This window comes from Phodopus roborovskii, unplaced genomic scaffold (genome assembly GCF_943737965.1).
Source record: "Phodopus roborovskii unplaced genomic scaffold, PHOROB, whole genome shotgun sequence".
Lineage (NCBI taxonomy): Eukaryota > Metazoa > Chordata > Mammalia > Rodentia > Cricetidae > Phodopus > Phodopus roborovskii.
The window spans coordinates 15791641-15806559 of NW_026126409.1; the positions used below are offsets into that span (position 1 = coordinate 15791641).

At 39.2% G+C, this 14919-nt stretch overlaps 1 protein-coding gene across 1 annotated transcript in view; it reads right to left on the reverse strand.

Moving 5' to 3' along the window:
• The window catches only part of Csmd1 (CUB and Sushi multiple domains 1), a 1460794-nt gene that overhangs the window by 1171730 nt on the left and 274145 nt on the right, over positions 1-14919 (reverse strand). The window contains exon 2 of the mRNA XM_051182080.1: positions 28-244. Coding sequence (XP_051038037.1) covers positions 28-244 — 217 coding nt within the window. The remainder of the gene's footprint in view (positions 1-27; positions 245-14919) is intronic.

Genomic DNA, 14919 nt, shown 5'->3' on the forward strand with positions numbered 1-14919 from the left:
CTATGATAGAAAAAGTTGGCACTTTACCTCACTTTCAAGTTCCCTTGTTGGAGCTGTCCATCATAAACTGATAAGATGTCGAAATCCTCCTCGAGGGCAAAGGTATGAAAAGACAGCTGTATCCGATTGCGTTCCCCAGTGATAATGATCCAGGTGCAGTTGGCATAGTTAGGATACCCATGAGGAAAGCCAGGGCTTTCAATGGTACCATTGGGCCCCTGGACCAGGCCCCCACAGTTTTGACCTGTGTAGAAAAACACAAAATTAGTATGTTAGGAACCATCAAGCTATAGCTATAAGAATATCACTGTCATTATGATAAAAATGTTAATTATATATTAAGGGGCATTATGCATGAATATTGAACACTAATTTTCATCAGAACTCAAGGACAGCATGAGAATGACAGAAGATTAAATTGAAGAGAATCATAGAACCACATTTAGGAACTTCAATTTTAGAATACAGAGGAACACATTCTCAGCCAATGGTCTGCACAGAAAGCCGAAATCCCTTTGTCCATCAATCTTTTGCTAGAGACTTTGTGTTACAAATAAAATCAGCGTTCTTAAAGTTAATGTAAAGCACCCAGGTTAGAAACAGCTAAGTGACTTTGACATGTGGTAACAGGGATAGGAAGTGCTATGGTTAACCTTCCAAAAATGGACTTGAGCCTGTTCTGTTAACAGGAATGTTATAATACAGAAGGACGCAAGACCATAGAGTTTATCTGCTTGAAAATAGAAGGAATGAAACAAGACAGTTTAAGAAGAAAATAGTAGCATAGCAGAGGAATGAACACAGGATATCCGACCAGCAGTATTCTACTTATATGGGTCAGATATTCTGCATGGAGTCAGGAAAACATTATAATCAGAGTGGCAGAGTAACTAAAGAAAACCTTTGAAATGTAGCAGTGCAGAAAACACCCATATTTCCTCAGGTAGCTGCCTACACCATGCTATTTTTCATAAATCCTGCATTTAACATCCCTCCCAGAAAGAACAGAGATGGCAGTGTCACTTAAGATGAATTTGATGATGAGAAAATGTTTGGTGCCATGCACTTCCCGTAAGCAAGACTAGGAGATAGGAGAAAGAGCAGGAGATGGACTGAGGGACTGGTTGCCCTTTTCCTCTATTTCCCAGGAGTGAGAGTGTGTGTGTGTGTGTGTGTGTGTGTGTGTGTGTGTGTGTGTGTGTGTATTCATGTATGCATTACTGAATCTACCTCAGGAACTCTATTGACAAACTCATATCCCTGACCTAGTTCCACATGCCAATCTTTTGCAATGAACTCCAGTCAGGCTTTCTTTGAGGATGCAGCTGCTGTGAGGATCTCACCTGGAAGATTAGTAACAGGCTCATGTATAGCCCTCTGATCCTCTTCCCCATTAGATATCCAGAAGCTTCTTTATTTCCATTCCCAACCTAATACCTCCTTCCTGAGGCTCAGGTCCTCCCTTCCTCATTTTGATTCAAAGGTCTCCCAGTGAGATATGCCCTCCATGTGCTTCCCATCACTGCTTCACCTAGACACACTATCAGGGGAAAGTTCACTAGTCCTCGTAATTGCATATTTCCTCTATTTGGTTATCTTTAAACATCTACACAACTATAAAACCTAAAAGTCAGATGAATCCATGGAAAGGGGTGGCCACTAAAGTGTGGCCCTCTGCACTGGGTACCAACTTAGAAAGGGACAAAATAGTCCTTTCCAGTTAATTTTAGTATCTAATTTGTTTGATGACAGCCATGGGGTGATTTCTAGATTATTTTCAGCCTTTCCTTTGATCTCATTTGGACCATTTCCCACCAACATGTTGTGCATTTTTAAATGTTTTGACACTGGGACTGTAGTGGAAGTTTCCAAGGAACCTGGACTTGCTCTGATTACTCCATGTTGTGTAAATATTTGAATACAAGTATTATCCCAGCTTTTTTTGTTGTACTGTAAATAGTGAATTATTTCCAACTACATTATAAACTTTAAAAAATCACCATAGCAGGTCTCAGTGAGCTCAAATCTTTCACGGTAATATTATCAAATGATTGTGGGAGTTTTCTTGATCTTAATAAAAATGATTTAATGAAAAGGATTTGGAGTTTAAAACCAAAGAACTAATAAGAAAGCCCATTTTCCACTAAATTTAAATCTAACAATAATACTGTAACAAGGGGATATTAAAGCTGTGGGGATTTGAAAGGTCTTTAAAGGAAACAGGTTTTCTGGTTTATCTAACAATTCTTACTTCATGGTAAATCAAAAAAAAAAAAGTGAGGACTTGATTATAAATTGGAGAAAAGAAAAAAGAAATTCAACAGAACATGTCAGCTGGAAAATAGTCATCGTTAGACAACCATCATGTCTCACCAGGTTACCAGACATAAAGAGTTCCAAGGAAAGAACATTCAGTCAGCCTTCAGGGTACCAATTAGTGTGGTGCATTTTGCAGGGTGAGTCCTGTTTGATCAGTAGACAGACTTTTCCATAGGCTCTGCCAGAAACTTCAAGAATATCTCAAGAGTTCTCAACAGAGAGACTATCATCCCTGGCTGTACTTTGTAATCAAGCAAGGGGTTTTCAAAGTCCCCGTTCCTAAGATGGAATTGAGCGGTGAAGGCTAAGACTATCCATGCATGAGATCTTGAGAAAGAATAAAATTGGAGATCATGTACTCTTTACTGTTATGTCTGATTGGAATGTGGCAGTCATTAAAATTTGGATTTGATTGATTGATTGCAGTTAAGTTGCCAACATAACAGAAGGCAAGGGGTGGAGGGACCAAAACCCTCCCAGTTACCAATTCCAGACTTAAAACAAAGCCCATGCTTTGTACTGGCAACAGAGTGGGCTTGTCAGAGCTGGTGTTAGGATGGGATTGTCAACTAGATGTCCAACTGGGAAAAATAATTGCTGATTCCAGTCCCACAAAATATACAAGTTCAATCCCAGATGGATTGGGTGCCTAAGCATAAAATAATGATGTTTCCAAAAGGAAACAATATAAAAAATAAATTTTCATAGCTCTTTCCACTTTAAATATGAACTACATAAACTGTCATAAAACAAATTGGAAAGGATGTCCAAAAAATGAAGATATTAGTAGTCCATTTTAGCAATAATTGCAATAACTGATATATTACTAAAGTCCCAGATGGAACTCATTCACAGGTTAGTAAGAAAGGGGCAACAAAATAGACATGCAACCCATCTCTAGATCATGCTGCCTGTGGACAGAAGCAACGTGACCAACCTCATGCTCCTTCGTTCATACTATTCCTGACATGGTAGAATATATCTCTATAAACAATGAGCCAAAATGAGCCCTCCCTCCCACCTTCCTCCTTCCCTTCCTTCCTTGCACTGCTCTTACATAACCCTCATTGCTCTTTTCTCCACATTGCTTTTGCACCCCCCTCCTTCCCATATTGCTTCAATCAGTTATCTTCTTCTGTTAGGAAAGAGATAAACACAGAACACTGGTGCCAAGGACAGGTTGCCTCATTCTTTAACCCTGAGCATGTGTGCTGGAAAACTTGGGTGCTGGCTTAGGTCATAATGTAGAATCATTTGGAGTTCCGGTAAGAGAAAGCCTCTATTGCAGAGAGAGAGATAAATAAATAAATAAATAAATAAATAAATAAATAAATAAATAAATAGCTCTCCCATCCATTGCTGTGCTGGTTCATAACAGTATCATATAGAGCATATAGTGTAGAGGGCAGGCTCATAAGGTTTGCAGGCCTGGGAGTGGGCAGTGAGTAGTGGACTTGGGAAAATAGGGCTCTACCAAGAATGGAGAGAGGTCATTAGTGTTCCAATTTATTAGACAATCTGCCTGTGTTCTGCATGTCCTAAGAAAATGAGAGTGAAATATAAAGCAACTGATTAATTCATGCAGTAAAAGAATTTCAAGGAATTGCAGAATTTGTGTATTGAATGGTTACTGCTCTCTCCTCTTAGTCAGGTTTCCAGTGAGCCAGAGCAACAACTAGAAAAGTCTGAAAAACTGTTCAGTTTCATGGAAAGGGATATGAGTGAGCCTGAAGTTAAAGATAAAGAAGGTGCAAACTACCTGCCATGCAACCAAAGAGGAAGCTCAAACTGTACTTGAGGACATTTGGAAAAGTGCTATGGGGATGTGTAGTCATACACAAATAAAAGTGCAAATCCATTTTGAAGGAGAGCTTGGACTGTGAGTATCACCAAACTGGTTCCTCTCTGAAAACAACCATATGTGGAAATAGGTCCCTTGGTTCAGACCCTCTGGGCTCCCACAGGTCCCCACAGGCCTCTAAAGTTATGGTTCAGGTTGGACAAGCTACTTCTTGAGCTGGGCACACAATCCACACGATCCTCATTTTGTAGGCACCCAAAAATGCCAAAGCAATGGGGTAATGGAAGCTTGAGTCAAGGTTCTAGAAATTTCTCTCGGCTGAGCTGTGAGTGGCAGAGTTGGATTCCTTGCAAAGTCCTGAGAGGGGGATACATGAAGTAGTAAAGATGATTCATAAGTCAGAATAGAATTCACTTACTGTCTCAATGCCAAAGGTAAGAGTGCTGTCATGTGACTATGGGGATGTCCTTCCTACCACCCTGATACCCAAACCACAAGAGTGAGATCAATTTGTTCATGAACAATTGGTCATTCTGAGTTTCCTGCTGAGCCAGTGCTACTGAGAAGTGAGGCTGTAGTACATCTGCATTAAGATCGATCTCTGCCTTGGGTTCTGAGGAGGAACAAGTCTCTCTTTCACAGTCATTCACATCCACACTACTACATCACTCATTCATTCTTTACTCACTGCTTTCATCCACTCATTCTCTCATGCTTCTCTTATGCTTATTCTTCAACTCTCACACACTTCTCTCTCCCATAGCAGCTTCTCTTGCCTTCTGCCTCTGTTACCCTTTCAATGCTGTTCCTTTACTCTCTGCCTCGACATTCCACTCTTTCTGTCTCCTCTCCTCTGTTCTTCCTCTCTGCCTTCTTGCTCCCCTTCTCTGCCTTCTGCCTCTTCGACACTGTCTCCTCCTCTCACAGCCAAACTCTGAACAATTATAGTTTGTTTTAAAGGGCCCTACCCAAACTCAAAACACAAGTTAAGTCATGCAGTTTCTCTCAGGCTAGGAATATCAAAGTGACCCATGCATGCAGCTCTAAGTTGGTGAGGGTTCCAAGAAAAAAGAAACAACATTAAAAGTCAAGACTTAACAATGACAATTAGCTACACTTTGAGCCTGACTGGGATTATGTGCAGACTAAAGTTGTTTCAACTCTGGCTTTAAATTAGAATAACAGCACCTGATTTCTCTCTAGGGGCATCCAAGTATTGTCTCCAAGGGCAAGCAGGCTGCTTTAAATTTGGTCTAAAGTGTAAAGTTAGCTTATCTGTGTGAAAGGCTATCTTTGTAACTGAGAATCTTATAACAATTTTCTTGTTTATCCTATGGTCAACTTCCTGAACATCCACAGCTGTATGTGTGCCCAACAAGTATAAAACACACCACCAAAGTGCTTTGGAAAGAACCCCACAGCTGTTATTGTTAGGAAGGCATGGCAGTGGTACTTGAGAAGATTACAAAAACAACCAGCAGTCACTTATTCAACCCATGGCTTTGCCAAGTGTGGGTCCCCAGTAATGCCTGGTGAGTTAGCTTTGTCAAGTAGGACTATCCTACGATGTCTAGTGGTTCGACTTGTTCAATACTAGTTGTCACTGCTGCACAGTCCCATGGCCCTCTACACTCTACAACTATGAGGGATAGGAATACGCATGCTATTCATAAAACTGTATTGTGTGAGATTGCTGAGAATTATCATTGCTGTTAATATTTCTCACATATAGGGTGAGGTGTCATAATATCTGAGCATATATTAGAGAGACCAGACTAAGGAGGTTGATAAGATAAATCACGCTGGGTCATCAATAGACACAAACCTCCATTTGTGGATTCTCTGCTGCAATTCACCTTCTCTAACACCAGTACATGTGGGTTTGCTTTTTTCCTTTCAACTTTTAACTCAGTCTCAAGCTTTGCACAGATATCAAAGCTCCAGCTCTTACCCCTATCTTTATCTTGGTTTTGCCACATTTTTAAAGCAATAATGCATGATATTGAAATTCCATGGAGATGAGAGTGTATTCTGTAGGAAATCTGACAAAAAGAAATGGACTGGTTTTCAAGTCTTCAGCCTTGAATGAGAAAACGTGCAGCCATAGTGAACTCTGTGCTCTTTTATTTTACTGATTTCTAATGGAACTCTGACAGAGTAAGCTTTTCTTTCCTCTATGAACAGAGGTACTTGGTTTTCTTTAGCATTTCTTCCTTTGCCTGGGTTTATCCTCCAAAGCTGTAGGATAGAAATGAGGTCCAGAGTGGAGTAGCCTGCTGCCTGAGTAATAATACAAGCAGAGATATTGATCTGTTTTGCAGGACAATACTAATTCATTTCTTTGCTGTCACCATCACATGTGAATCCCGGCCATGAAATGTGCCTTAAATAGTTACAGAAGAAAGGAATACAGCCATATATGCAAGAGCACTTTTGCACATTGTTTGAACTAAGGTGTATAATGAATCAGAACATTGATGCTACTGGAGACAACAGGAGAATTAGGATGCAGTTCTAAGTGGACAGATGCAAAAGCTAAAGGGAAATGATTGCCCTGATAGTGAGAGAAAGTAATTTTCCATTCAAATTTCCACAACTGAAAATGTCTGCACAAAGGTCAATTGACTGACTGGAACAGAGTGACAGGTATCTTAATCATTGGTTTATGGAAAATGCACTTGTTTCTGTATCAATAATAGAAAAGTAGGCATATCTAGGAGGAAATGTGAGAACCAGCCTCTAGGGGTTACTTTTAGTATGTAATGGAGAAGGCCTTAGGGAATGTCAACTTAGCCATCACAGAATTTCTCTGTAATGATCTTCATCCAGTGTGTGATACTTGTGGTCATTTGTAGAAAAACACGTGGGAATAAACCATGCATTCATCAGAGACCATGTAACATCCAGGTTCCTGAATATATGGATAGTTGTTCATCAACATAAGAGCTACAGAGTGGGGACTCAGGCCTAAAGTCCACTAGAGAATCCTGATCTCCTTCAGAGAAGATGTTCACTATCTTCTGTCCTGTATGAATGGCCTCTGTCATTGGTATCTCAAAGTCACACTCTATTTGCTTACCTATTTCACAATTTAATTAAATACACATGTCCCCTTCCACTCTCTACATTCAATGGGCCAGGTGCTCATATGGGAGATAAATCCAGTTATTCTACTAACATGGCCATGACTATTTTAGCTAAGTGTTCTCTATCACAGTTAGATAATCCTAAAATCTCATGTTCTTCTGAACAGCAAATACACTATGGTTGAATTAAGGAAAACTGTAATCATCAATTTATTAACATTAATCTTTCCAGTTAAATAAGTAGATTATGAAAAACAAGGGGAGAAACAATAAAGTTGAACCCCACTTATAAAGAACAGAGAGACTATGTGAGTACAAGTTTTAAGACAACCTTCAAGAAAGCTAGAAGGGGACCAGAGGATGACAAAAGGGACACAGCTCCAGCCTTATGCTAACCTGGAGATAAAGGGGTGGGGGGGGAAGCATTTGATTTTCTAGTTAGCCTAATTTCCAAGATCAGTGCACCTTGGGAACAAATATGCAGTGGGTATCATGTGAGACTCCCATTGCTGCTGTTTCCTTGGGTTGAAAACAAGGATCTAATGCAAGGGGGAAGCCACTGGCCATCTCTCCAGCTGTAGGAGAGACGGCATCTGCCAGGAACAACCTCTCCCCACCTGTAGGATCATTTGCAGCAGGAGACACATGTTGATTACTTGCTGGTAGAGACAGAGTTCCTCATGATCTGTCCCCTCGCAGATTCTGCCCACTGACTTTCAGACTCTGTGAGATTTGTCAGAGGACAAAACAAGAGGAGACCGAAGTTAAGAAAGTGGGTTTTCCTTGTGTAGACTCTGGCAAGTGTAAAGGAGGACAAAGTCCCAAGGTCCCCAAACAGGGAGTGTATGGGAGGTAAGGGTCACTAAGTTTCAAGTTCCCTTGAAACTGGACCATCGCGGCATTGGACAGTTATGTTTTTGTTGGTTTCTTTGTGTTTTTAATACTGCAGCAGACACATGCAAAACAGTGTCATTTCCCTCCATACAGGTATCCTAGCTCTGTTCCTTAAATCCTAACTCTACCTGTCTATCACTGTTTAAATATACATGGTATTATTTTTCTTTCTTGACAGCTTCTAAAACTGTGAGATTTAAATGAACCAAAGACCCGCAGGCATCGGACTTTCAAAAGTAGGCTTAGAATCCTGGTTCCTAATTGTTTCTGTTGATTCAAAATAGAAACTTCCCTTTGTGATTTATGACATGCATTAAAATAGTTGCAGATAACCACTCAGAGCCAGCACACAGACTGCAGGGCTCCTGATCACAATGTGAAACTTCTGGAGCGAAGCTGCCCAGGGCAGAAAATAATCATAACACAAATGGCACAAGAAAATCTATATTCAGACATTTTCCCCTGGAACTCTCATGTATGTTAAATACCACTTTGTATTTGAATGGAGGCATTTGCAAATAAGTGGTCTTTATCAAGTGTCAGCTTTTTAGGGTACTGAAGATGTGTATTTTCCATAATGTTATTCTCTAAAAATAGCTCTGTAGCCACTTTCCCCCCGAAGTATAATATCACTGAGAATATTACCAGATCTGACCAGTTCCCTTCTTATTCAGTACCATTCCTATGCTAAAACATCATGATCATGTATGCCTGTGATTTGAAAATGTTTTTCCAAGGTCAAAAATTACTTCCCATATTGTAATTTTGCCCTTTTTTGTGCAAATGTGAGATGACTTTCCCCAATTTGGGTTGGGGCATTTTCTGTTTATCTTTTCATTGTCTCATATTTGAAGCTCCTTCTGTCTATTCTAAATCTGAGACATTAAAACCTTGAGAATCCTTAGGAATCCAATCCAGGAAGTAGCTCAGATGAATGGCAAGTGAACACAGGATCATAGGGTTGGGTGTAGATGGCTGAGTTGCACTGTTCTACATGGAGAGAGACAGGAAGAAGCCAGCCCCATCTAGCTCTACCCCCTCATCCTGTTTGATCCAGAAGTAGAGTTTGTTGATTGCTTGGTGAGTGAAGAAGTGAATATCCAGGGTAGAGTCCTGTCTTCTCTCTTCTGCAAGAGAAACACCTCCTCCATGCTGTAGACACAGCCAGTAGCTTCAGTGGGAGATGGAATAGAAAAGATGCTAATGTGAGTCATATTCTCTCATGTTATCTCAGTTGTCCCTTGATATCAAAGTAAATGCCTGATACAGGTTAAGTGAGCCACAAGCTAACTTCAGAAAAGCCCCTTCCAGCCCTGCTTCTCCCATGCTTTTGACTTATTCTTCAGTCCTTGATAATTTGGTCAAGGAGAAAGAGAATCTGGAGATCCTCCTTGGACCCTGACAGACAAGTGTAAAATGATGACTTTCACCACACAGTAGCCATGAATCATGAGGCTAAGTAAGCACTTGACACACTACACCAAAGTCCTGCTTTCATGAGAAGATGATATTTTGACTATCCAAGGATCCATAGCCACTGACTCCTGAGTACTTACTTAGTCCTTTTCCTTTGTACAAAAGTCTGTCCTGGTTTAGGGAGACGGAGTTACACAAGCAAGGAGACTTGAATTTAGATCCCTAGAGGGCATATAAAATCCCTCCAGTGTGTATGGGCTTCAGGGCTGGAACTCCAGTTTTGTGAAGAATGGAAACAGGAGGATTTCAGGGTCTGCTTTCAATGGCCAAGCTCAGGTTACACAAGAGATCACTTCTCAAAGGAATAAGGCAGAGGGTGAGAAAGCAGGACATGCAACAATCTCCCTTGGCTTCAATACACATGCACCTGCACACACACAAACACACACACACACACACACACACACACACACACATGCACAGGTAGTTTATATACATAAATACACACTTATTAGATTCACTTATAAGATTAAAATCAAGAATCCACATATGAGAGGAAGCTTGGCATTTGTCTTTCTGGTTCTGGCTTTAGAGCAGAATCTGCGACTACTAGAATTAAAACATAATTAAAATTACATTTCCTCATACTAACATTTTAACAGGAAATAAACAGATTAATTATTTGCAATTAACTTCTTATTTGCTATATGCAAAGAAGACATATAAATCCCATCAACACTGTGGTGGGGATGTGAAGCTGAGAGAATTCACTCACTTCATAAATGTCCCGGGCAGAAGAGGACAGTTTCCTCAGAAACAATGTATATGAACCAGGAATCCAAGTAAGTCCAAAGATAGTCATGTGGACAAATAAAGCATGAAGTAATGACAGCCTTGGAGGGGGGCTTTCTCTGGCAAATGAGGACATTCATAATGGAGCTGTGCAGAGAAATCACAATCATGTCCATGGCAGGAAATGTTTTCAGAGAAGTCCTAAGAAATGCCTATTCTGTGTTACCTTGCTGCATACTGTGTGTTCTAGAAGCCATTAGTGAAAGCTCAGGTAGGGTCAGAAACAGCAGCCACTCCAGGAAGGACCAAGCAGTCCCAGAGGACATCAGTCTGCACATGGGTTGAGGGCTATTATAATATAAGAAAAGCAGCTCATGAGAGAAAGATGCCATGCACCATGCTACAGGGTTCAAGCAGAGGGGATTTTTATTAGGGGAAGGGAACATAAAAAGGGGAAAGGGGAGGGACGAGACTTGCTTCTAGGGACAGGAGCAGCAGGAGAGAAGAAAGGGGGTGGTGGGAGGTGGGCAGGGACCTTTTAAAAGGGAACATAGTGAATGCACACAGATGGTGCTCTTAGTGGCTGCAACTGAGGGTGTATACCTTCAGAACACCAAGGACAGGCCAGTACACATGCCTGAATATTAACAGGGGCTGCCCTCTTTTCCTTATCCCCTCTCTTCCTCTTCTGTCCGCTCACCTCTTTCCTGTTCCAAATGGGTATTTCTAGTGTTTTCTTTCTGTCCTCAAGCTATTTCTTCTTCCTCCCCTCTCTCCTTCCTTCTCTTTCACTTTAGCTTTATACAGCTGATCATCAAAAGAAACTCTGACTAAACATAAGCTTAGGAAACAGATCAGAGAGCATGTACTGTAAAAACAACAACAACAACAAACAGACTCAAAGGAATGGCTTTGAAAATTAATGCAACCATTAAGAAATAGCCAGGGAACAAACCTGAAAGGGGCATAAAAACTGAATTCTATAGAAACTACATTAGAACATTCAGCCTTTCCCATTTTCTCAAACATTTACCAAGCTTTCAAAAGGAAGAGAGAGTACACTCCAACCATAGTGAAGCCAAGAACGTTGTCAATAAATAAAAGTACAGGTGGTAGTTTTCAGAGAAAGGCAGAGTCCTCCATCTTAAATATATTCTTAAATATATTCACAGATATAAAAATGTTACAAAGAGATAAGGAAATCCAGGGAAGGACACCCAAATGATCAAGTGTTCTCAGTAAAGAGATAGACATTATAAATCAGCTAAGTAGAGATCAAGGAGCTGAAGTACAGCCTGGCAAGATAGCTGGGCAGAAAAAGAGCATGCAGCACAAGCTTGACAACCTGACTTCAATCCCCAGAACCCATAAAATTTTGGCTGCCTCTGACCTCCACATTTACATTGTACTGAATGCATGCCCCCTCACATGCACAAAATGCATTAATAAAATAATTTTTACAGTATAATAACCAAAACTACAAATATCCTAGTGCCTTTTGTTATATGATCATTACAGTGTCAGGAAAAAAACATTGTATTTCATTGTTTTAAAATACCTAGTTTAAGGAACAGAGATAAACATGAATGAAGAAAATTGAACCAAGTATAATAGTGGGATGTTAATAACTGCCAAATACACACACAAAGAGAACTCCAGAGCTGAAGGGATTGTGAAGGGCAGATTATGGCAGATACAAGAACATAGATGAGGGATCCAAAAGATTGTCAACAGATTTCTCATGAAAAGCAGTGGGCATGAGCTGGAGAAGGACTTCTTTAACATACTAAAGCAATTGACCAAAGGCAAGCCTGTTGCTTAAGTTATTACCTGTACACACAACACAATTTTGCTGGGAAATTGTAGAGATCCCAACCTTCACACATAAACCAAAGATAAATTATTTAATAAACCACAGTGACATTCAGCTCTGAGCTAAAATAACACAACTTGGTCAACTCCATTCTAAAGACAGAAGTAACAACTCCAGGGAAGCTAATCCCACCTATACAAAGAAAATAAATTCTGTATTAGTACCCCAACTATACTTTTACATAATTTAGAAGCCAATAAATATGAATATATACTAATGGTAACATAATATATGAAGTCAAAACTTGTGACCATATCATCTAGGAGGAGAGTTAAGAACTGTATTAGAAAACTATTGTTACGTTTATTACTTAAAGCAGAGCCAATTTAAATTCCTCTTTATTATGTGGAGATGGGAACTGTTATCTCCATGGTTACCACTGAAGTCATAGCTGGAAATAATTCACATGAGGAAATGAAAGAGAATCATGGTATATAAGACAAATTTTCAAACCCTAAAGTCAGTAGCATCAGGAGATGGAACTCTTGATCTCAACCAAAAAGTGGGTCTAAAGCTATAATAGTAAAAACGGGATACAAAACTCAAGTCAGATTTACAACAAATGATAGCAATGATGTTCAAATGAGCTTTTTTCCTCCGAAATTGCTCTTAACAGAAAAATAAGTTCAGGATACCTTTCAAAATTTGGAGATCTTACAAAGTAGAATTAAAATTAAAACACAATCCAACCATTTTTTTTTTCTGCAAGATACCAGCTCTGATTCTAAACTATGCATAGGTTGAAATGGGAAGGATGGGAAATGTTTGGAAATCTGTGCACTGACATCAGGAAGAAGAGACTACAACTCCATCATTGTTAATACAGGAACTTTTATGTAATATAAAATATATAAACTCATGAAATAGAGATAGCAATCATAGCATATAGACAGAAAGAATACCAAATTAGAAAAAACACATTTAAGACACACTCTTGAGAATCTGTTACATAGTGATGGCTGTGCACTTCAGTCAGGGACCCATATTACACAATGGACATAGTGTGGTAGACTGAATATAAATGGCCCCCATAGACTCATGTGTTTGAATTCTTGGCCCATAGGGAGGGGTGGTCTTGTAGGAATAGGTAGATCCTTGTTGGAGGAAGACATATGTCACTGTGGAGGCAAGCTTTGAGGTTGCCTATGTTCAAGCTATGCCCATTATGGGGCACTGTAGCTTTTTCTGTCTGCAGATCAAGATGTTGAACTCTCAGATCTTTTTCTAACACCATGTCAACCTGCATGTTGTCATGAAGATAATGTCTAAACCTCTGAAACTATAAGCCAGCCAGAAAACAATTAAACGTTTTCTTTTATGAGTTGCGTTGTTGTATCTTTACAACAATAGAAACCTTAACTAAGACACATGGCATCTGAATGAAACAGCAGGGAACCTGTAGAGACAAATACTACTTCAGCCAGATTCAGCAGACTCACAGTACCTCCCCAAAGAGAGATGACATCCTATTCATATTCTGTAGAATCATGCAATGAAGTTTGATCAGGGTAAACCATATTTTAGAAATAACCATGTCTAAATAAATTTTAAAGATCAAGTAAATACAAAGTCACTTGTCCAATCAAAATTTAATAAGGTAAGAAACCAGTAGCAGAGAGAAATAAAAATTCATAAATGTATTATAGAAAACTAATTGAAAGAAAATTCAATAAATGAGCCAAGAAATAAACCTCAGGGGATTTTTTAAAAAGTAAGAGTCATGCATGAAAATATGAAGAGGATGTATGAAAATAGGTGAGATAAAGAAAGCAATACCCAGAGTGTAATGCACAGCTGCAAATTTCCACCTTAAGGAAAAAGAGATTCTTGGATTCCCATCTGTGAGACTTAAGGGGAGACTAGAAAACCAGACCCAAAGCCGGCAGATGAAAAGAAAACATTGGAAGACTGGAGCAGAGTTAAACAGAAGTTGAAAAAGGAAAACAGTAATTATTAAATAAAAGGCAACATATTTTGACAGTGAGATATTATGCACACATGGAAAGAATGGAATACTGATACAAGCTGCAGATTGAATAAACAATGAAAATACTATTCTGTGTGAAAGAAGCCAGGTCCAAAATGTGGTATAGTGTATAGTTGAATGTACATGAAATACAAGGATGTTTATGTCCAGAGGTGCAAAAGCAGATTAATTGAGGTCTAGGATATTACAGAATGGAGAGAGCAGTAGGTGCTAACAGGCACAGATTCTCTGTTTGGATGATAACATATTTCAGTCCCATAAATGGGTGTTGCTCCACGAACTTACAAACGGAACTGGCTCAGCCACTTTAATTAATTCTGTTTTGTTTCTTTCACTTTAGTAGGTTTTAAACCAATCACTGTGGCTCCCATATTAACAAGCTAACAATTAACCAACTAGAAAAAAATATAAATCATGATACATTTATCCATCAGAGATAAACATATTTCACATAATTAAACACATACAAAGAATAATAATAAAAATAAACATTCAGAAAAACCAAAGGTAAAAGAGAATTTTCATAAATTGATAGATTTTGGGCTTTAAAAATTATATATGGCTGTAATTATATATAAGGGATATTACAAAGACAACTTACACCATGAAGAAATGAGTTCAAATATTCCCAGTGAGAAAAATATGATTCCTGTGTAGAAATAAAATGTGTATCTATGCAAAATATCTCACGGAATATGAAAGAATCACCCATAGTTGGTGATCTCAGTAATGTTTCAACAAGGAAAGAAAA